The sequence below is a fragment of the Cyprinodon tularosa genome, unplaced genomic scaffold (genome assembly GCF_016077235.1).
Source record: "Cyprinodon tularosa strain WSP-4 unplaced genomic scaffold, ASM1607723v1 ctg272, whole genome shotgun sequence".
NCBI lineage: Eukaryota > Metazoa > Chordata > Actinopteri > Cyprinodontiformes > Cyprinodontidae > Cyprinodon > Cyprinodon tularosa.
This window is the reverse complement of record NW_024038977.1, coordinates 2,197,859-2,219,832: the sequence shown is the minus strand read 5'-3', so window position 1 is coordinate 2,219,832 and position 21,974 is coordinate 2,197,859. Positions and strand designations below refer to the sequence as shown.

At 38.9% G+C, this 21,974-nt stretch overlaps 1 protein-coding gene across 2 annotated transcripts in view; it reads right to left on the bottom strand.

Annotated features, from left to right (window-relative positions):
• The window catches only part of igdcc4 (immunoglobulin superfamily, DCC subclass, member 4), a 95,844-nt gene that overhangs the window by 38,018 nt on the left and 35,852 nt on the right, over nucleotides 1-21,974 (bottom strand). For both annotated transcript variants that reach the window (XM_038289844.1, XM_038289845.1), the window contains exons 3-4: nucleotides 11,345-11,486; nucleotides 4,397-4,530 (exon numbers count right to left, since the gene is read on the bottom strand). In XM_038289844.1, coding sequence (XP_038145772.1) covers nucleotides 4,397-4,530; nucleotides 11,345-11,486 — 276 coding nt within the window. The remainder of the gene's footprint in view (nucleotides 1-4,396; nucleotides 4,531-11,344; nucleotides 11,487-21,974) is intronic.

Sequence of the window (21,974 nt, the reverse complement as noted above, 5' to 3'; positions counted from 1 at the left end):
TCTACAATAACAAGATCTTTTACTTTATGTTTTTTGCAAACATTTAGTAATTTTTCAGCCAGCAAACTACTAATTGGATCTAAATGCAATACAAAAAGAATTTACGTAAAATAGTAGATAACTACTTAATTGAAATGATGTATTGCCTCTTAGTCTTTTGGATGGTTGATGCACATGTCCCACTTAAAGAACATGTGATTGTAAAGGCTTGGAATGAAAACAGGACAAATATTTGATGAGAGCACAAAGCAAAAGGCGATTCAAAACCTGCAGATAAACCTTACCAAAGCAGGAAGGAAACATTACCTAGAGGACTGAAACAGGAGATAAAACTGAAGCTACAGGAGGTGGTGTGTTAGAGGTAAAAGCCCATTATATGGTTGAGAAAAAGAGAAGATTACACAGAAGAAATAGGGCTTTTGAAAAGGCCTAAAAGGTACTCTGTCACAGCTTCAGGTATCAAAATAAAGGATTCTGAGCATCCTTAACAACAAAGGGTGATATTCAAACCAAACTTTCCATGGGTTGAATAAGTGCTCGTCTTAGATCTTAAGTCCCTGAGGTAAAGCCGGAGTTGATGAAAGGAATGATCTCGGCTTAAGGGTGCTTCATTCAGCCAACACATCATCCATTAATCATTGAAATTGCATACAAGAAACCTTGATGATACATCAGGCTTTAAGAAGGTCAGGCTGCCTCTGCAACAACTTTCTAGCAGATAGTTCCTACAAGTGATGAATCTGAAAGGTGTGTGTGTAATGAACTGCCAAAAATAGAAGCCAAAGTAAAGAATAGACAGAAGAAAAACAATGTAAACATTTGGCTGTGTCTATTAATGTTTTAGCTATTTTTTAATCTTCTGAGTATTGAGTTATTTTGGTCCGTTGCTGCCTTCATTACTACCATCAAATCTGTCATCATGTAAATAGACATTATTTTAAAAGGAAGTCATTTTACTGAGAAACCTGAAATCATAACCTCAATGAGGCTGCAGATGAGGAAATTCATGCAAATTAAAAGAGTATAGGCAGAACAATTTTCTGTTATTACAATATAATTTATGCCTCAGATTAATGAGATTAATACATCAGCATAATTTTAATTCAATAGTTTATTTATATAGCGCCAATTCACAACACACGTCATCTCAAAGCACATTACAGAAACAATTCAACCAGAAATCGATTCAGTTTTCTATTTAAGGAAAACCAGCTGATTGAATCGCTAAATTGACTCAAAGGCAATTCCTCACACCAAACATACTTGTTGTGACAGTGGAAAGGAAAAACTTCCTTTTAACAGGAAGAAACCTCCAGCAAAACCAGGCTCAGCGTGAGCGGCCATCTGCTGAGGCCGACTGGGGTTCAAGTCAGAAGAAAGAGACAGAAGCAGACATAAATAAAATGAGCAAATTGCCCCTAACCAAAAAAAGCAAGTGCAATATGTCTCAATAAATATAGGCAATATACTCTCATGAAATAAGATATGCGGAGAGAGTGGTTTAAAGCATTTATACTGAGTGTGTTTTTAAATTTGCATAGGTGTGTGATAAGGAAAATTGGGCAGTGCGGATGGGTTGAAGCTAAGTTGAGGTAATTTGGTCACACAGACACATCAAGCATGAACCAGAATTTAGGCAGTTGAAAAGAAATAACCAGTCGAGATATCTGAAATCTCTATAGTATGCTTTTGTATCAACTTCTTATGAAATGGTGCAGTCAAATAAAAATAACTGAAAACCACCTCAACCCATCAAGAAAACAAGAACAGCTGTGCAGTGTTTCTGCTCACTGACCTTACTTTACCATTAACACGCCCTCACTCAGCATTGTCCATCGTAAAAATCCACTCCGTTACTGGATTTTAGAGCTCAGCTCCCTCAGACACCATCCCTCATTACAATTAGTTAGGTGAAGTGTTGGCCATGAATATAACAGCTCTCAGGGCTACTGATTAGGTTTTTTTTGTCCCCTGCTCCGTTTGGTTACATTGAGAAAGAGCTGAAAATGGCCTCCACACAAAACTGTTTAAGCAAACAACTGAAGGAAAGGTTCCATCATGGGTACCTGCAGTGATGGGAGTAACGGCGTTGAAAGTAACGGCGTCAACGGCTTAAACTCCAGAGGGGAATTCATACACCCCGCTGGTCTTCCTTCCCGATTCCTCTCCCCCCCCGCTCTTTTTCACACACACACATAGGGCTCTGGGGAGGGGACTTCGGGCTGGTGCTGAGAGGGGGGCATCAACGTGCCTTAGCTCGCCGCATGCCGAGACAACCTGCTCCCCAGTTTTTAACTGCATTTAGACACTGGACACATGAAACAACAACAGCTCGCAATCACCTCTGGGAGGCGGGCCGCGGAGTGTGTGTGTGTGTGTGTGGGGGGGGGGATAGGTGGCCATGCTGTCTGTGCGGCCCCGCTCCTGACATGGCTTAGCACTGCCTCTCAGTTTTAACCGCCAACAACACACATTTTACACATAGCCATGAGCGGGGGAGAAAAAACAAGAAAAAAAAAGAGAAAAAAAAAGAAAGTAACGGCGTTACTAACGCCGCTACCTTGTTTTAATAACGAATAATCAAAATGATTACTCTTACTGTAACTATAACGCAGTTACATTTGCCGAAATCCCGTTACTGGACGTTACTTAGTTGCACAATTAACCTTTTTTCATGATAGGACTCGTGCGAGCGTCATGAGAGAGGGGAGGATGGAGAGTGAGGAGGACTCCAGTGGCAAAACAGCGTTTTCCAGCTGGAAATACCGGTGTTACATCGAGCTGCGTTTCCCCATTAGATACGGTTTCCCCTGCATCTCCACACAGCGCGGCGGCACGATTCACCGCGCAAGCGACAGGAAACGCGCATGCTCGCTAAAGGCGCTTAACAGCTGCCCTGTGCTCGCGCCACAGGGGAACTACGATGAGCGTGAACGATCATTTGCCTTTATGGAGAAAGAGAGAAATATGGATGGATGGATGGATGGATGGAATAGATAGATATAGCTACATGTTGCAGTATCTATAACAACCCAAACACAGGATTTCAGAATTAGACATCCCCAGTTATTAATTTCATACACTCGCAAAAGTAACACAATAGTTACTTTTACTAGTAACTAGTTACTTTTATTGTGGAGTAACTCAGTTACTAACTCAGTTACTTTTTGGGAGAAGTAACTAGTAAGTACAACTAATTACTTTTTCAAAGTAATGTGCCCAACACTGGGTACCTGTCACCACAGGAACAAAAGAAGTAAGAAGCAGGGAAAAAGAGCAGGGTGGAAGAGGAGAGACCTACGTTGACTGTCATGTGCAAACTTTCCTTTTTATAACTCAGTAAGTGCTTTAATTTTTTTATAGCCTCCAACGTCTAAGAAGCCAGATCAAAAACAAATTAAATCTTGCACTCCAATTTTGTTAGCCTAAAACTGAAAACATCTTAGAAAAGAAAAGCTGACAGTGCACATTTGCAAATAAACAAGAGTTTTGGCATGTTTTAAGACAAGACAGAAATACCATTTTTGAAATAAAAAAAAGGGGGGATTCTTTACATATGTCATATTTTCAATCAGAGACCACCCACTAGAAAACCAACTGACAAGCACTTTGTTGTAAAAACCTCACCATACCAGCTGCTTTTTTCAAATAGAGAGAAAGGGTTGGTTTCCAAGAACCAGTGCTGCTTTTTTTAAATTGTGTTTTAGATACATCATTTATAGAAATAGAAAGCAATTATTCATTGGCATACTATGCTTTTGTAATATCCTATTCACATTTAACAGCGAATTAACTTCAGTGCTGATCACAAGTACGTTTGGGATAAATTACAGTTTCTTATCATTACTGCAATTTCTTGGAATAAAGAGTGTATCTTGCAATGGCTTTAAAACATGCTGCCAGTACATACTTATCCTAACTCATCAAAGTAAATTAGAAAAGAGTATAATAAACCACCAGTCAAAGATTGAAATATGAATCATTTAATTACTATTTTTATCATTAACTTATAAATGTACTCATTTGGTAATTTACTCTTCAACCACATTCCCATTTTATTTTGACTAAAAGTAAAATAATTTCTTTGTATTTAAGTAAGAGTTTGGGGTTAGAGGTTGTCAAACATAATTCATAAAGAGCATCTTTTTTTTCTAATTATGGGGATGCATAGTTGAAACTATTGACATAAAGTATACAGCAAACCTTTTTCTTAACATTACTATATTTTCTCTGTGTCTTTTATTTAACCCTCTCCCCGCCTTCCTGTGATTCTGAATGTAGAAGACAGATTCAGCAATAGGGATCTTACCAGAAACCTGGGGTATGATCTAGAAACAACTTACCATTGCATCCCCTTCAATCATCAAACGCCACAAAGCACCGCAAAAGACCTCACCTGTTGTGACAGTGAGTCTGGCTTCAGTGCTGATGTCCTTTCCGGCAGAATTGGACGCAACACACTGGTAGATGCCCTCATCTTCTTTAGTCACCTTCAGAATCTGCAGAACCCCATTAGGAAGGTAAATGAATCTGTTGTTGAATGAGGGGAAGAACAAAGAAACAGAAAACAAAGAAGACAAAAAAGAATTACTACAAATTGCTTGGTACAACCATTCATAGGTAAGGAGTAGAAAATATCTACTGGGGCCCTACAATCTACAATACTTTTTTCATGGGATGAAGAATTGACCTTCAAAAAGATAAGACTATAATACCTAGCTAAACACCAAACAGAGAAAGCATAGTAATATCCCAGCTAATATTTTTGGTGGTCCCCTTTTTCTGCCAAAACATCATATACTCATTGATACATAGAGCCTGATGTACTGTGGTATTTCACAGCAAGATATTAACATCGATAATTTAATTGCAGCAACTTGCGAGTTTGGATCTCCATTGGTCAGGTTATTTGGACTGATAGTATGGAAATATGGAAGATGAGTCATCACCTCAACGTTCTTCTAGTGCTTCAAAAGACAAACCCAGAACCACTTCATTCTGCTGAAAGAGCCCACGGAAAATTGTGATGGCGGTTTTTATTAGTACCATGCCTGCAACTATGTTAAAAGAACAGCCATTTTAAGGCTGTCAGTATGAACTGATGATGGCTGGGCAGGGCCGTTATTGGTGTATAATGGTTTGACTGTTGAATTCACAAATCAGGGGTTTATACAGTTGATGCAGTGTCTGCTGGTCTGCTAGGCTATGCTTGTAAGAAAGATATACCTGTCAATTTGTGCTACACCAATATCAACATGACAATCTATGCTGAGAAGAAAGAACAAGAATTTCTTTCCATAGTCTTCAACAAAGGCAGAGGAAATGAGAGGAAAGTGAAAAGGCTCTGTGTAGGAGGCCATAGCGAGTGGAATGTTTGAGTTAGCATTTCAATAATGATTACAGTAGAAACTAACACTATGTTCTGTATTTAGACTCAGTCCAACTGATGACAAACACAAGTAGAGATGAAGCCATCCCTTATATGTCACAGGGCATATCAATTGATATAAAACACAAGCCAACACTAATAACTACTTAAAATCAAATGCAGATCAGAATCTTTGTCTGCTGGCCTAGCTTTTTCTAGTAGTGCCACTTTTCCCCAAGTAATACACATGCATCTCAACCACATAAAATCAAAAGAATATGTGTTACAGTTGTTTGCCTGGCTCATAAGATGCAACAAATAGCCTTGGCTAATTGTTACCCTGTAATTGACTGATTATTATTTCTTCCATGAGCAAGTTTCAATACATACTGACTAAAGCAAAATAGCAATAAACTCCAATCACTGCAGTTTGGGAGGTTAGGCCTATTCTCCCAATTCCCTTAATTATTTCCTCTTGAACATTCAATCTGTTTGTGCTCTGTAAACTTCTAATAGAAAGTGTTCATGGGCTGTAATATACATCTCATACACCATAAGATGCCATAATAGAAAGATAAGTGTTATCTATAACACCAGTTAGTGGTCAAATTTTAACACCTGGCTGGTTTTAAACTGTTACCTGGTAAAAAAAAATGTTTTACTTAGAAAACCAACATGGTACAATTTAAATAGCACATATTAAACTTTTAAGTACAAGGTTAACATGATAGAAATCAATATATCCCAGGAAAACATTACTTCTGCAAGTGAAACCATTAGCTCCAAGCCTATTTAATGATATCATCAAGCCTAGTGATTTTTCAGACAGTTAACATGATAAAATATTGTTATCTACAGCCTTTTCATGTGGGGAATGTGAAAGAATGCAAAAAGAAAATTGGAAAAAATAGAGGGTAACTAAGAAGAAGCAATGAATAGGGAAAAAAATAACCAGAAAAGATGGATATGATGAGGAAAGGATAGAGGAAGGTGAATGGAAGGTCAACAGCAAAAGAGGACAATGGATTATACCAAAGAGCTGGCAGATAGTCTGGGTGAGAAAAAGTCACATAAAAGCATGAGAGAATAAAAAGAGAAAAGCCACTGTAATATCAGCTATTTCTTGACTGATTTGTGTGAGAGATCATTAATATTGCCTGGTGAGGGAGAACCATATTGCACCAATAAGATCTTCTTAGCAGCAAGCTGTCTGTAGGTCATGTGGGGCTATAGCCGACATTAACCGTTCACCCTCCATTATAGGACAGGAAATACATTCCCTGACCTTAGGGCTACAGTAAAAAGTCTATTACACTAAGCTCTAAATGAGAATATTTCTGAGAGAACTCGCAAAAGAATCTCTTACAGAGACGGAAACATGGGCTTACATGCTAATTTTCTTCTTTTTTTTTTAGAGGACTAACACAGGGGTGCTTGTTTTCACAGGACTATTCTTCAGTGTCCCTCTTACAGTTACTGGAATCTTTAAATGGCTTTTTTTAAAACAGCCTTTAATACATTTCAATATAGCCCATAATTGCCATTTTTTTAAAGACCTGTGAAAACATCCTTGCCTCAGCTCCAGATATGTCATTCAAGATTCAACATTCTGCTGTAGAAGTGAAAATAAATATATCTAATTAACAGGAACAGACAGACAGATCAAGACAGTTTCAATGTTTTTATCACGTAAAGGTAACATCACTGCCAGTAGTGATGCACACTAAAGCTTTCAATGCAAGGCCATTACAGTGTAGTACACTGTGCATTACACTGTAATGGCCTTGTATGGAAAGCTTTAGTGTGCATATATATGTATATATATATATATATATATATATATATATATATATATATATATATATATATATATATATATATATATATATATATATATATATATATATATATATATATTATTGTTTTTATAATATATGTGTGTTCTGTAAATTCAGCGCCACACTAGTTGCCAGAGAATCAGTAACCCCCCCCCACTTCCTGGCAGTGTATTTTTTTATGCTTTTCTGTTGCGCTTTTTTTTTGCTCAGTTTGTTTGGAAAGAAAGCCTTAGTTGTTCATTGCTTGTTTAAAATAACAAGAGAGGCACACTATGCTGTGTGAGTGTTTAAGGAAATAGTTGACCTAAGCCAGTAAACACCTCCTTGTAAAAATGATGAAGAAAAGCCCAAGATCCAGTTTGAAAAATAATGCACAAAATAAAACTTGTAATTAAAACTTGATTCCAATAGGTCTTAGACTTAAATAGCTTTTAGAATAGAGTTGATTTAATAATAGAGGTTATCAAAGCGTTCAGGCAGGAAATTAATGAGGAGTATACAGAAGCAACTTAAAGTCAAGACAGGAGAAAGCAAGGAGACATACAGGAAGAAAATGGAAAACAAGCTCCAGATAAATAATATCAGAGATGTGTGGCCAGGGATAAGGAAGATCACAGGCTTCAAGCAGAGGGGTAATCAGATGAACGTCTGGACAGAGCGAATGAACTGAATACATTCTTCAACAGGATCAAGCTGGGAACAAGCACAGCACCCTTCTCTCTTGCCCACAGACAAATGGACAGCCTGTCCTCATCTGCCATTGAATCTCCTGCATCTGAGTTTGTTGTCAGCAACATCAAAATTAATGCTAGTCCCTCCACCTTTCACCTGTTTATCTCTAGAAGTGAAGTGAAAAGGCAACTGGAGAGACTGAATACTAATAAATCAACAGGTCCCAATGATGTCAGACCCAGAGTTGTGAAGGCCTTTGCATAGACACTCTGTGGAATTCTACAGGATCTCTTCACCCTTAGTCTGACCATGGAGACAGTTCCAGAGATGTGGACGACCTCCTGCCTTCTTTTAGTATGAAAGAAGACTAACAGTCCTCAGTGACTATAGGCTTGTTACCCTGACATCCCACACCATGAAGGTCCTAGAGATACTTCTGTTGATTCACCTCAGCAAGCGAACAAGCAGCTATCAGGACCCCCTGCAGTCTGCTTATCACTGTGGGGTTGGAGTTGATAACGCCATCATTCACCTACTTCAACAAACCCAGTCTTATAGAGAAGGCAGATACTACTGTGAAGATCATGTTTCTCCAGCACATTTAACATAATATAGCCTAACTTACTTTATGAGAAATTTCAGAAGACTCAAGTGGAGGCATCAACAATCGCCTGGATCAATGACTACCTGATAAACAGACCACAGTTTGTTAGACTGAAGGGTCAGCTGTCTGAATAAATAGTCAGCAGCCCAGGAGCACCATAGGGGGCGGAATTCTCACTATTCATTTTTTTCTCTCTATACTTCTGATTTGAATTAAATGAGTCCTGTCATCTGCAGAAATGCTCAGATGACTTTTCAGTCATTGGGTGCATGGTAGATGGACAAGAAGCTGAGTACAGAGAGCTGGTGAACCGCTTTGCGGCACAGTGTGGAAACTATCATCTGATCTTCAAAGTCAACAAAACAAGGGAGATGACTGTAGATACCAGAAGAAGGAATAAGTTGAAACCAATTAAAATAATGGCATAAGAAGTGAAGGTGGTTAAGTATTATAAATACAGTGGGGCAAAAAAGTATTTAGTCAGCGACCAATAGTGCAAGTTCTCCCACTTAAAAAGATGAGAGAGGCCGGTAATTTTCATCATAGATATACCTCAACTATGAGAGACAAAATGAGAATAAAAAATCCAGAAAATCACATTGTCTGATTTTTAAAGAATTTATTTGCAAAATATGGTGGAAAATAAGTATTTGGTCAGTTACAAAGAAGCAAGATTCCTGGCTCTCACAGACCTGTAACTTCTTCTGTAAGAGGCTCCTCTGTCCTCCACTCGTTACCTTCATTAATAGCACCTGTTTGAACCCGTTATCAGTATAAAAGATACCTGTCCACAACCTCAAACAGTCACACTCTAAACTTCACCATGGCCAAAACTAGAGAGCTGTCAAAGGACACCGGAAAACAAAATTATAGACCTGCACCAGGCTGGGAAGTCTGAATCTGCAATAGGTAAACAGCTTGGTGTGAAGAAATCAACTGTGGGATCAATTATTAGAAAATGGAAAACATACAAGTCCACTGATAATCTTCCTCGATCTGGGGCTCCACGCAAGATCTCACCCCGTGGGGTCAAAATGATCACAAGAACGGTGAGTAAAAATCCCAGAACCACACGGGGGGACCTAGTGAATGACCTGCCGAGAGCTGGGACCAAAGTAACAAAGGCTACCATCAGTAACACACTACGCCGCCAGGGACTCAAATCCTGCAGTGCCAGACGTGTCCCCCTGCTTAAGCCAGTACATGTCAAGGCCCGTCTCAAGTTTGCTAGAGAGCATTTGGATGATCCAGACAATGACTGGGAGAATATCATATGGTCAGATGAAACCAAAATAGAACTTTTTGGTAAAAACTCTACTCGTCGTGTTTGGAGGAGAGAGAATGCTGAGTTGCATCCAAAGAACCCCATACCTACAGTGAAGCATGGGGGTGGAAACATCATGCTTTGGGTCTGTTTTTCTGCTAAGGGACCAGTACGACTGATCCGTGTGAAGGAAAGAATGAATGGGGCCATGTATTGTCAAATTTTGAGTGAAAACCTCCTTCCATCAGCAAGGGCATTGAAGATGAAACGTGGCTGGGTCTTTCAGCATGACAATGATCCCAAACACACCGCGAAGGACTGGCTTCGTAACGAAGGTAACGAAGGAGTGGCTTCGTAAGAAGCATTTCAAGGTCCTGGAGTGGCCTAGCCAGTCTCCAGATCTCAACCCCATAGAAAATCTTTGGAGGGAGTTGAAAGTCCATGTTGCCCAGCGACAGCCCCAGAACATCACTGCTCTAGAGGATATCTGCATGGAGGAACGGGCAAAAATACCAGCAACAGTGTGTGAAAACCTCGTGAAGACTTACAGAAAACGTTTGATCTCTGTCATTGCCAACAAAGGGTATATAACAAAGTATTGAGATGAACTTCTGTTATTGACCAAATACTTATTTTCCACCATATTTTGCAAATAAATTCTTTAAAAATCAGACAATGTGATTTTCTGGATTTTTTTTTTCTCATTTTGTCTCTCATAGTTGAGGTATATCTATGATGAAAATTACCGGCCTCTCTCATCTTTTTAAGTGGGAGAACTTGCACTATTGGTGGCTGACTAAATACTTTTTTGCCCCACTGTACCTTGTTATTCATTTGGACAACAAACAAGAAAGAAAACAAAACAGTGAAATCAGCTACAAGAAGGGACAGGACAGATTGCACTTCTCTAAGGAAGCTAAGGTCCTTCATCATTTGCAGCATTTTACTACATATCTGTTGTGGAGAGTGTAACCCCTTCCTCCATCATCTGCTGGGGTAACAGCATCAGAGAAAATGACTTCAAAATTCAATAAGGTTATAAAGAAGGTCGGCTCTGTTCTAGGAATTAGAACCTCTGGTCATTATTTCACAAAGATTTCTTCAAGAATATGGACAACAGTGAGCATCCTCTTCAGAACATTTTTAAACAACAAAGTGTCTTCATCGAGAGGCTTCTCCAAATCCGGTACAAGACAGACCACTACAGAAATATCCTTCATGGCTACAGATATCAAGGCCTACAACAACTCAATGAAAAAATAAAACAACCTATATTTACTGTTCCCTTTGAGATTGATAAAGTGTTTTTGAAATGAATTGAACTGAATGATGTAATGTGGTCACCAAGTCTTCTAGCAGTCTAAGCCTATAGCAGCAAACTATAGGGATAACTCAGGATTTTGTCCACCATTGAAAATGCTAACAAGACACTATGATGTTTGTGCCTTAATAAGAAGTAATGTAAAAAAAAAAAAAAAAAAAAAAAAGAATCAAAGAGGTGAAAATATGTATTTTTTTGCAATTCAGTGTACGTATCCCATTTGGCAACATCTGAAAATCAAAACATTAAATATAACTTAGGTTAACAGACAAATTACCTTGTATCATCATCAATAGTCACTTTGTCCTTTTGCCATGTAATGACAGGTAAAGGTACTCCCGTCATCTGGCACTCGAAGCGAGCAAATCCCCCAATAATCACCGTCTGTGGAGATGGCTCCTGATAGAGCCTGGAGAGACCTAGGGAGTAAAAAGTAACATCAGCATATTTATTTCAAACTAGAGATCTTCTTATTAACACAACTATAGGATCCAACAAATTTTGTTCCAACAGTAAGATAGGATTTATGACTGATTCAAAGCTCCCTTCTCTTTTATAAAGAGATACCGTAATACTATTATTATTTGGCATAAAAAAAAGTTGTTTGAAGAGTTTCAGAGAGGTTAATTATGTATCTTTAAATGCTTTTGTATTTCTTATTTCATATAACAGATAATTCATGGAGTTTTTTATTTATTTATTGTCACTAATATACATCCCTGAGTACTTATGAGATGCACCAGATGGCAGCAGTGAGTAAAGTCATTGAACCTCTGGCCACCTTATGCTGATGGGTGTAAAAAATAATGAACAAAACAGTTTAACATATCCCTGATGCTGAAGCCCTGACTGAGATGCAAAGTATGGTGATGGATTAAAGCTGAGAAAGCACAAAAAGGAGCAAGAGGAAGAAAAAACAGGCATTAAAAAAGTATACAGCGAACAGAAAAGAAAAGAAAATCTTAAATTAGGCTCGTGCAGATTTTTCAGTTTTCTGTTATACTCACTATAAGTGGTTGAAAAGCACTGAAACTAACATTATATCAGATTGTGTTCATTGAAGTGTGAGAACATAACAATGAGGCATCCCGATAACCAAATAATCAGAATCTTCTCAGACATTCTTCCATATTACTGTATCATATTCTCTGTCTGAACAGAGCTGCATTACTAATTTACAGTAAACTTGTGGAACTTTTTTTCAAGATTATTTTAATTCTTATTTTTATTTTAATTTGAATTCAATTTATATGGTCTGACCCATCTCATTCTCATGACACAAACAGGCTTTGATTGCTGATGCTGATTTTGATACACAACCCGTACAAACTATTCAAAAATGGACATGATGGGTCCTTACCTTTCAAGAAGAAGAACAAGAATATGTCTAAGTCATAAAAAAATCTTTCAAAATAAAATAAATCTATTTTGGAGAATAACAAGTACAAGGGCAATGACATTATTTTTTAATAAATGTGATACAGGTATCAATAGGACTTTTGTTATTGGTCAAAAATAGAAATTGTAGGAGTTATATATAGAATGATTGTCAATATAACTGAAAATATTATAAAAAGCATTTAACAGAAATACGATAAATTAGGGTATGAACAGAGCATGGGGTGAGGTTGCACGTCTGTAAACATCTACCAGATTTCGTTTGCTGGATTGTTAGGAAAAAGGCTTGAGAACTTTTACTCACCATAGTTTACCTGTTAGTGAAAGTTTAGCCCAAATGATAAATTGCTTCATTTAAGAATGTCAGTTTATATCACATTTACTTTCCTTCTTGTGAGTCCATAGTTTTTATGAGTGCAATCAGTGGCGCAAAAACCGGGTATGCAGTGCATGCAACGCATAGGGGCGCTGCACTCGAGGGGGCGTCAAAGTACCCCTCTAGAATATAATTATACAGAAAAAGAACAACTAATTTATAATGCTTTTGACCATATGACTTAGTGGAGAACTCCACAGACAAGGGATGAAGGAGACAGACATGAGGTTGGTGATAGAAGAGACAAGTGAGGACATCAGGTAGGAATAAAGACATTAGGGAGGCAGCAAAAACATATATACTGCAGCAATGCGGCGTGGCATGGAGTCGATCAGTCTGTGGCACTGCTCAGGTGTTATGATAGCCCAGGTTGCTCTAATAGTGGCTTTTAGCTCTTCTGAATTGTTGGGTCTGGTGTATTGCATCTTCTTCTTCACAATACCCCATAGATTTTCTATGGGGTTAAGGTCAGGAGAGTTTGCTGGCCAATTAAGAACAGGGATACCATGGTCCTTCAACCAGGTACTGGTAGCTTTGGCACTGTGTGCAGGTGCCAAGTCCTGTTGGAAAATGAAATCTGCATCTCCAAAAAGTTGGTCAGCTGCAGGAAGCATGAAGTGCTCTAAAACTTCCTGGTATGTGGCTGCGTTGACCCTGGACCTCAGAAAACACAATGGACCAACACCAGCAGATGACATGGCACCCCAAACCATCACTGACTGTGGAAACTTTACACTGGACTTCAAGCAACGTGGATGAAGTGCCTCTCTTCTTTTCCTCCAGACTCTGGGACCTTGATTTCCAAAGGAAATGCAAAATTTACTTTCATCAGAGAACATGACTTTGGACCACTCACCAGCAGTCCAGTCCTGTTTTTCTTTAGCCCAGGCAAGACGCTTCTGACACTGTCTGTGGTTCAAGAGTGGCTTGACACAAGGAATGCGACAGCAGAAACCCATGTCTTTCATACGTCTGTGTGTGGTGGTTCTTGAAGCACTCACTCCAGCTGCAGTCCACTCTTTGTGAATCTCCCCCACATTTTTGAATGGGTTTTGTTTCACAATCCTCTCCAGGGTGCGGTTATCTCTCTTGCTTTTACACTTTTTTCGACCACATCTTTTCCTTCCCTTCGCCTCTCTATTAATGTGCTTGGACACTGAGCTCTGTGAACAGCCAGCCTCTTTAGCGATGACCTTTTGTGTCTTGCCCTCCTTGTGCAAGGTGTCGATGGTCGTCTTTTGGACAACTGTCAAGTCAGCAGTCTTCCCCATGATTGTGTAGCCTATAGAACTAGACTGACCATAATGGTTTGAATTTCTGATGACCATCTCTCACTGTGTTCTTTTTTGGGAAAATTAATGCAGGCAAACATGGTGAGTCAATCACCACAAAGGAGAATGTGGAACAGAAAGGTGCAGATGAGGGAGAGGAGCAGAGAGGACCAGATGATGAAGAAGAGGGAGAGGAGCATAGAGGTTCACATAATGAAGAGGGAGAGGAGCAAAGAGCTGCAGAGTAGAGTGCTGAGACAAGGCTTTATTCAGAAGATCCATCTGAATGGCCTTTACCACACAAAATGGGGGACATATTTCGGCAGTACATGGTTGAAAATGGCCCACCGAAAGTTTCTGGTGGCCCATATCCAAGAGCAGAGAAGAGTAAGAGGTGTTTTTTCAAAGGATACTGTTTTTGTTTACTGTCTAATGGAGAGAAAGTTGAACGACATTGGTTACTGTACAGAGGGGGGCGCCGATTTTGTGTTTTCGCATCTACCTCAAAAATATGTAGTTGCGCCCCTGAGTGCAATAAAAAGGATAAAACTAACAGAAACATTTTGTATCAATAAAGAATTTTACTTAGATATTTTTTATTTATATTATTTTCTAACAGTAAGTAACCAACTGAAAAACTTTTGCTTTCAACAAGTGATCCTGGGCGTAAGTTCAACTGAAGAAACTGATTACTTGCCCTTACCCGCCTCTGAAAAGCCAATAAGCTTTGAACCACACCTCAACTAAAGCCAATAAGCATCCAGAGTTCATCTTAAGAGGGTCTTCAAATCCAAACCGCAGTCTGCTACCCGGCCAAAGCGCAAGTAGTGGTTGATCTATATCTGACTATGATTCAGTTGACCCCGATTCAACCCACTTCCAGCCCCTCCTCCACCATCGTAGCTAAAGCTTCATCAGAATGTCATTCCTCCCGGACTCTTACTGCATTGCCTTCCTTGTCCCATCTTAACCAGTTTGGCAGAAGACCGCAATGTTGAGCCTGGTTCTGTCAGAGGTTTCCTTCCAAAGGGGAGTTTTTCCTCTCCACTGTCGCTTCATGCTTGCTCATAATGGACAGTTTCATGCAACCTGTGTTATCCAAGCTGGACTTCCATCTTTCAGATCCCCTAGTGAAGCACTAGTATCAGCTCACACAGTCCTCTGGATCTCTTCAGCCAGCAGTCTGACCACCTTCATCTATCTTCACTCCACCAACAGTTTCAGGCCTGTAGGGACATATTCTTGTTCTGTACTCCTGTTAATTCAAATCAAAGCAAAAGTCAGCGCCTATATTTCTTGCCGAGGTCTAAGTGCCAAAGATGAAAGTAATAGCATTAATAAAATTCTTCTAATTGTCTTTTATTTCTGAGTGAGTTTTCCAGATTGAAATGACCTAAATTATCTTCAAAACTATTTCCAGAGAATAGACTTAACTTAAGAATAGACTTAAGTTTTCTCCAGCTTTTCTAAGCACATGGTTGGTAAAAAAAAAACTTTTCCCTCCCTTGCCCAATGTTCCCCATTGCTGGTTGAAAGGATGAAAAAAAAGTGTATTTCCCTGGCTTAGAAGAAAAACAAATTCTGCTCTGAAAATATTTCTGGTGATCTAACAATAGGAAAGTCGTGGTTTGAAAAACTAAGGAAGTGGCACCTGTGAATTCTATCAAGAAATAAGCCAGATGTTCACATGGATTTATCCAGCCCTCAAGAGCCAAAACAGGCACATCATCAATGGAAAGAGGTATGTTCTCTTAATGTTAACAAAGTGTCTAAAATTGCAAAATAAATGGGCGTAAAGTTATAAAGTTGTAGTTTTCTATTTGTAAATGAAATAATACTATCAAACGTTTCATTCATACATCTACAAATGCCTCTTTAAAACAATTGATGATGCAGAAATAGCCCTCTACAAAAATTGAGATAAACACCTCTGATATAGGCCATTTAATATACAGGTGCTGGTCATAAAATTAGAATATCATGAAAAAGTAGATTGATTTCAGTAATTCCATTTAAAAAGTGAAACTTGTATATTATATTCATACATTACATACAAACTCATATATTTCAGATGTTTATTTTGTTTAATTTTGATGATTACAAATGACAACAAATGAAAATCTCAAATTCATCATATCAGAAAATTAGAATATTACTGAAGACCAATAAAAACAAAGGATTTATAGAAATGTTGGCCAACTGAAAAGTATGAACATGAAAAGTATGAGCATGTACAGCACTCAGTATTTAGTTGGGCCTCCTTTGGCCTGTATTACTGCAGCAATGCGGCGTGGCATGGAGTCGATCAGTCTGTGGCACTGCTCAGGTGTTATGATAGCCCAGGTTGCTCTAATAGTGGCTTTTAGCTCTTCTGAATTGTTGGGTCTGGTGTATTGCATCTTCTTCTTCACAATACCCCATAGATTTTCTATGGGGTTAAGGTCAGGAGAGTTTGCTGGCCAATTAAGAACAGGGATACCATGGTCCTTCAACCAGGTACTGGTAGCTTTGGCACTGTGTGCAGGTGCCAAGTCCTGTTGGAAAATGAAATCTGCATCTCCAAAAAGTTGGTCAGCTGCAGGAAGCATGAAGTGCTCTAAAACTTCCTGGTATGTGGCTGCGTTGACCCTGGACCTCAGAAAACACAATGGACCAACACCAGCAGATGACATGGCACCCCAAACCATCACTGACTGTGGAAACTTTACACTGGACTTCAAGCAACGTGGATGAAGTGCCTCTCTTCTTTTCCTCCAGACTCTGGGACCTTGATTTCCAAAGGAAATGCAAAATTTACTTTCATCAGAGAACATGACTTTGGACCACTCACCAGCAGTCCAGTCCTGTTTTTCTTTAGCCCAGGCAAGACGCTTCTGACACTGTCTGTGGTTCAAGAGTGGCTTGACACAAGGAATGCGACAGCAGAAACCCATGTCTTTCATACGTCTGTGTGTGGTGGTTCTTGAAGCACTCACTCCAGCTGCAGTCCACTCTTTGTGAATCTCCCCCACATTTTTGAATGGGTTTTGTTTCACAATCCTCTCCAGGGTGCGGTTATCTCTCTTGCTTTTACACTTTTTTCGACCACATCTTTTCCTTCCCTTCGCCTCTCTATTAATGTGCTTGGACACTGAGCTCTGTGAACAGCCAGCCTCTTTAGCGATGACCTTTTGTGTCTTGCCCTCCTTGTGCAAGGTGTCGATGGTCGTCTTTTGGACAACTGTCAAGTCAGCAGTCTTCCCCATGATTGTGTAGCCTATAGAACTAGACTGAAAGACCATTTAAAGGCTTTTGCAGGTGGTTTGAGTTAAATAGCTGATTAGAGTGTGGCACCAGGGGCCATCAATTTTGAACCTTTTCACAATATTCTAATTTTCTGATATGATGAATTTGAGATTTTCATTTGTTGTCATTTGTAATCATCAAAATTAAACAAAATAAACATCTGAAATATATGAGTTTGTATGTAATGTATGAATATAATATACAAGTTTCACTTTTTAAATGGAATTACTGAAATCAATCTACTTTTTCATGATATTCTAATTTTATGACCAGCACCTGTATTTATAATGTTGCACAAATATCATCTCACATTAATGTCAGAAAGAGCTGCAGGCTATAAAGGAGGTACTATTGATTAACCCTTGCCACTTTCACATTGACGAGCCTCAGCATCTGACATGCTGCCAGACTAAATTGCAGAGCTTTTCGGAAAAATATTTTTTAACTCACAGCAGTTAGCCTGACTTAATGCCTGCAGACAGACTCCTTGTGTTTGCGTTGGTGGATCACTATGTATCTCGCCTCTAACGGATTGTGCACATGAGGGTGAATGACAGCAGATAAGCAAGGGTGCACAGCAACAAATGTCAATGAAAGAGAGGGGGGCTGGGCTGTTCAAAGAAAGCACTTTTTTCTATGCTGTGATGGAACAATGGTGACTGGCAGACATTCCACCTCTGCTCTTTCAAAGTGTAACTGTGAGTTTTTTTAAGATCACTGAATGCGAGATTAAATTTCACAGCAGATTCAACCTGCATCCTTGGTTAAAATCTTGCTCTTTATGTTGTGATGACACCGAAAAAATGTTTTCATTATAGCACTCACAGCTAAGGGTGGACTAAAAAAAACCCTCCTGACAAGATATTTTTTTTATATTTTGAGGATTCTGGTGAAGCCTGTATTAAGGAAGATTAACCAATTATTTTAGATACAAAAAGGGCAAATATTTTTCCCTTTTTTTCTCAGGTCTTGACTTTCTCCTGCTATCTTTTTCTGTCCCTCATTCTGTGCCCCACTATTTGGCCCCTCGGCTATCGGATTGCAGCGTTTTTTTCCCCCTCCCCTTGTGCAAGCAGATAATTCTACCCGTGACCTCTTTGCTTCCCAGCTCTAAGGCTGAGATTGTGAAAGCTCATCAAGCATACCTCCAGCCTGGACAACTATTTGTCAAAGCTACTGCAGAGCATGTGCAGCCCAGTCAGGAAAGCCCTTCAGCACTGTCGGAGGAAGCTTTTTTTAAGCTTAGTCCAAAAACATTTTTCATTGTGGAACTATCCTTCAAAACTATATTTTATTTTACACATTCTTTGTAAGAGACAGGGAAAAAAACATATTGGTCACATACTGACAACTTCGGATTTTTAACATGAAAAAAAATGTTTCTGAAATCTGCTGAATATTAAAAAAATATATCAGAACTCTCTCTGTCTCATAAATATAGTAGAAAAGTTAATAACCTGCCTTTATTTATGATGATCTTGCTTCGTTTTCCTCTATAATAATATCAGGCATGAGCTGGTTGCCATTCTCACAAAAAAAAGTCACAAAAAGTCACAATAACAAAACTTCTTACATTTTCAGTCATAGTGTTCATGCAATATGTGTTTGTACGGTATATATCTAAAGCTTGTCATAGTGTTTAGATCCCTCCAATGCCACTATCCTCCCTCCTGTGTTGTTGCTAGCTCTACAGGTTAGGGAGCTTCCAGAACATCTTTATATTCACCCCTGGACATGACGCTGTCCATCACTAAGCTCTGTAATCAAAATCTGGCTATATGGGAACATTTTAGCTGCTACAAGATGGCAACAGCTTGGAGGGCGGAGGTTGTCCTACGGTAGGTGCGCTTGGACAGTGGCAGGCAGAGGAGGTGGTACCTGATATTATCTGCATCTGGAGAAGTCTGTATCTAAACAAGTCTTACAATCTTACATCCAGCCAAAACATCCTTGTGGTCCTGTTTAGAGATTGATATACCAAGCAAGAGCTGCTCAAATATCTCAAAATACTCCCCCAGAGCAGCACGACAACTTGAGAAGCACTTTGGAAGTCTTGTTTAGAGAATATATACCATGATTTGAAGAAGTCTTACCAAGTGAAATTGTCTTGCACTGGCCAAACATGTCTCATGCATTTTGAAGGTTGATTATATATTTGGTTTGTTTTAAGTAAAAGGCATATTACTCCATCTGTCTCTAGCCGTGCATTTTCTGTACATCCATTCATGCATGTACTGTTTGGTACTGTTTTGTGCATGTAATGATTGATAAACTTTATGCTATATAAAAACTACCAACATTATGATAACATCAGTAAAATGGATGACTATTTTTGCACTATATACCCTGGTTTCGCCGTGTGGTTTAGCTATTAAAGCAGGTTATGTTACCGTAAAAATGTCATCTCAGCCCCTGCATAGATAATATGCTGTGTGCTGTCTTTGTTACCTTACTCTTAAATAAAAGAAAACAAAGAAAGCCACAGAGTGAAATACAAAAGAATAAAAGAAAAAATAAGCAGCTCTATCAGAAACTTTATTTGAATAGAAGAGAAAGTCCTTGTCTGTCTCTAGGACTATCAGGGACAAACAAATGATTCATATGTACATGGCACATGCAAAATCAGAGCAGCTGTCTTTCTAATGTGTTTGCACAGATGTGATCTCTGCTACATTCTCTCATCACTCTTCTCCAAGTGAAAACACTGTGGGGAATGAAATGTCTACAGAGTCGATATTAACGCAGTTCTGCTAGAGCCTTTCTTACAACTGAAAAAAACTTCACCCAGAAACTAAACATATTTTATTAAAAATAATAAAAAAAATACATTTGTATTCACTTTTAAGTGAAATACAACCCCTTAATATCCCAGAAAACCCATTGTCTAAGGATAAATCAGCTATTTGTAAAACATCAATAGAAGAAAAAGAAATTTTAAAGCTACAAAAGATCTTGAACTTCAATGGAGATCCAAATTCCGCAGGACAAAAACCCGAAATATACAGAGAATAAGAAAGTAGAAAGGTTTACACCTTAGCAGTTTAATGAATAAGACTTAAAAAGTTAACAACAACAACCTAAATCCTAAAAAAAGCAAAGCTAATGAAGATATAGACAAACAAGTTTGCATTGATATTCACAAGGAAAGGGTTAGGGTTAACCTAAGCATACTTCTTTCTATTCAATATAATAAAAATAATAAATTATTGTGATTTTATTTAGATTACAAAGGGTGTGGATAGTTTTCCAAAATAGTTGAATCGTTTTAAAGGCAATAACTTTTCCACCTGTCCTTTGCCATTTTCGCCATTCACAGCATTAATTAAACACCCCCGCTCCTCTTCCTTTTAGTGCTTTGGTCCTTATTGTTCCTCAAAGAAAAGATCCTCATAAATAAGCATGTAGCATCTGACAAAAGACGGGCACTCACATTGGATGGTGTCTCGTCTTACACAAAGCAAAAGACTAAATAAAGACCAGGACTTGAGTTTGAGATAAAAGGAAGCCCTTTTGTCAGACAAAAACAAAATTCTCTCCCCTGTTGCTTTATGTCATGATCTTCTGTCTAATAACAGAAAAATGAAACCCCCTTGTGTTAAATGTACAGTGATAATCTTTGAGCAAATTCTAAACATACTTTTCATAAAGCTCATATTTTAGTATAATTTTTAGTGGTCAAATGTAACATTCTAATATGTTATATTACTAAGTAGGAAATGCTCAAGAAATACTGAAATAAAGCCTGTTAAATATGTATACAATACATTTCAAATGAGTTACTGAAATAATCCAACTTGGCACCCTGCATTGCCTGGTATGGCATGGCTAGAACCTCACACTGGAGCTAGGTCAGGGGTTGGCATCGCCTGGTGGTTTCCTCCTCGAGGGACCCTAGCCAGATCACGTCTAAAGGAGTGCAACATTTAGTTGCCACCACCATGAGGGACCAGTGTAAAGATGTTTGGGGAGCAGTCAGAAGTGGAGGCCTGGGAGGCCTGATACCTAGAACCTGGCTCCTTGAGAGAAGCTACACTCTACCTACTTTAAAGTGGTCCTCATGAAGAGCCAAATTGCTGGGGAGGGTCTGCTGTCTCCCCACAGTGCTATCCAACAAGTGGAGTGTTGGATTGCTCTCCTCGAAGAGATTCCTTCATTCTACTTGGGGACTTCAACACTTGTGTTGGAAATAACAGTGACACTTAAAGGGGATTATGGATAATGAGGACCAGACTGCTAGCTCTTGGTGGTATTTCACTGTTGCACTTCTGTGCTAGCCATAAATTGTCCATGATGAACACTATGTTTAAGCATAAGGATGTCAATTTGTGGCACCAGGACACTCTAGGCAAAAGGTTGATAATCAACTTTGTATTCAAGTTCTAGGCTGGATACCTTTGACACACATGTATTGAGAGAGGCAGAGGACCAAGCGGGTATTGAGAATCTGCTGAGAACGCTTGATGGAGACCTAAGGGAGCGACTTAATCAACTCTCAACTTCAAGACAACTTCCGCCAGATTCCAGGGGAGGCTGGCGACACCAAGTCTTAGTGGACCATGTTCTCTGGCTGTGGATTG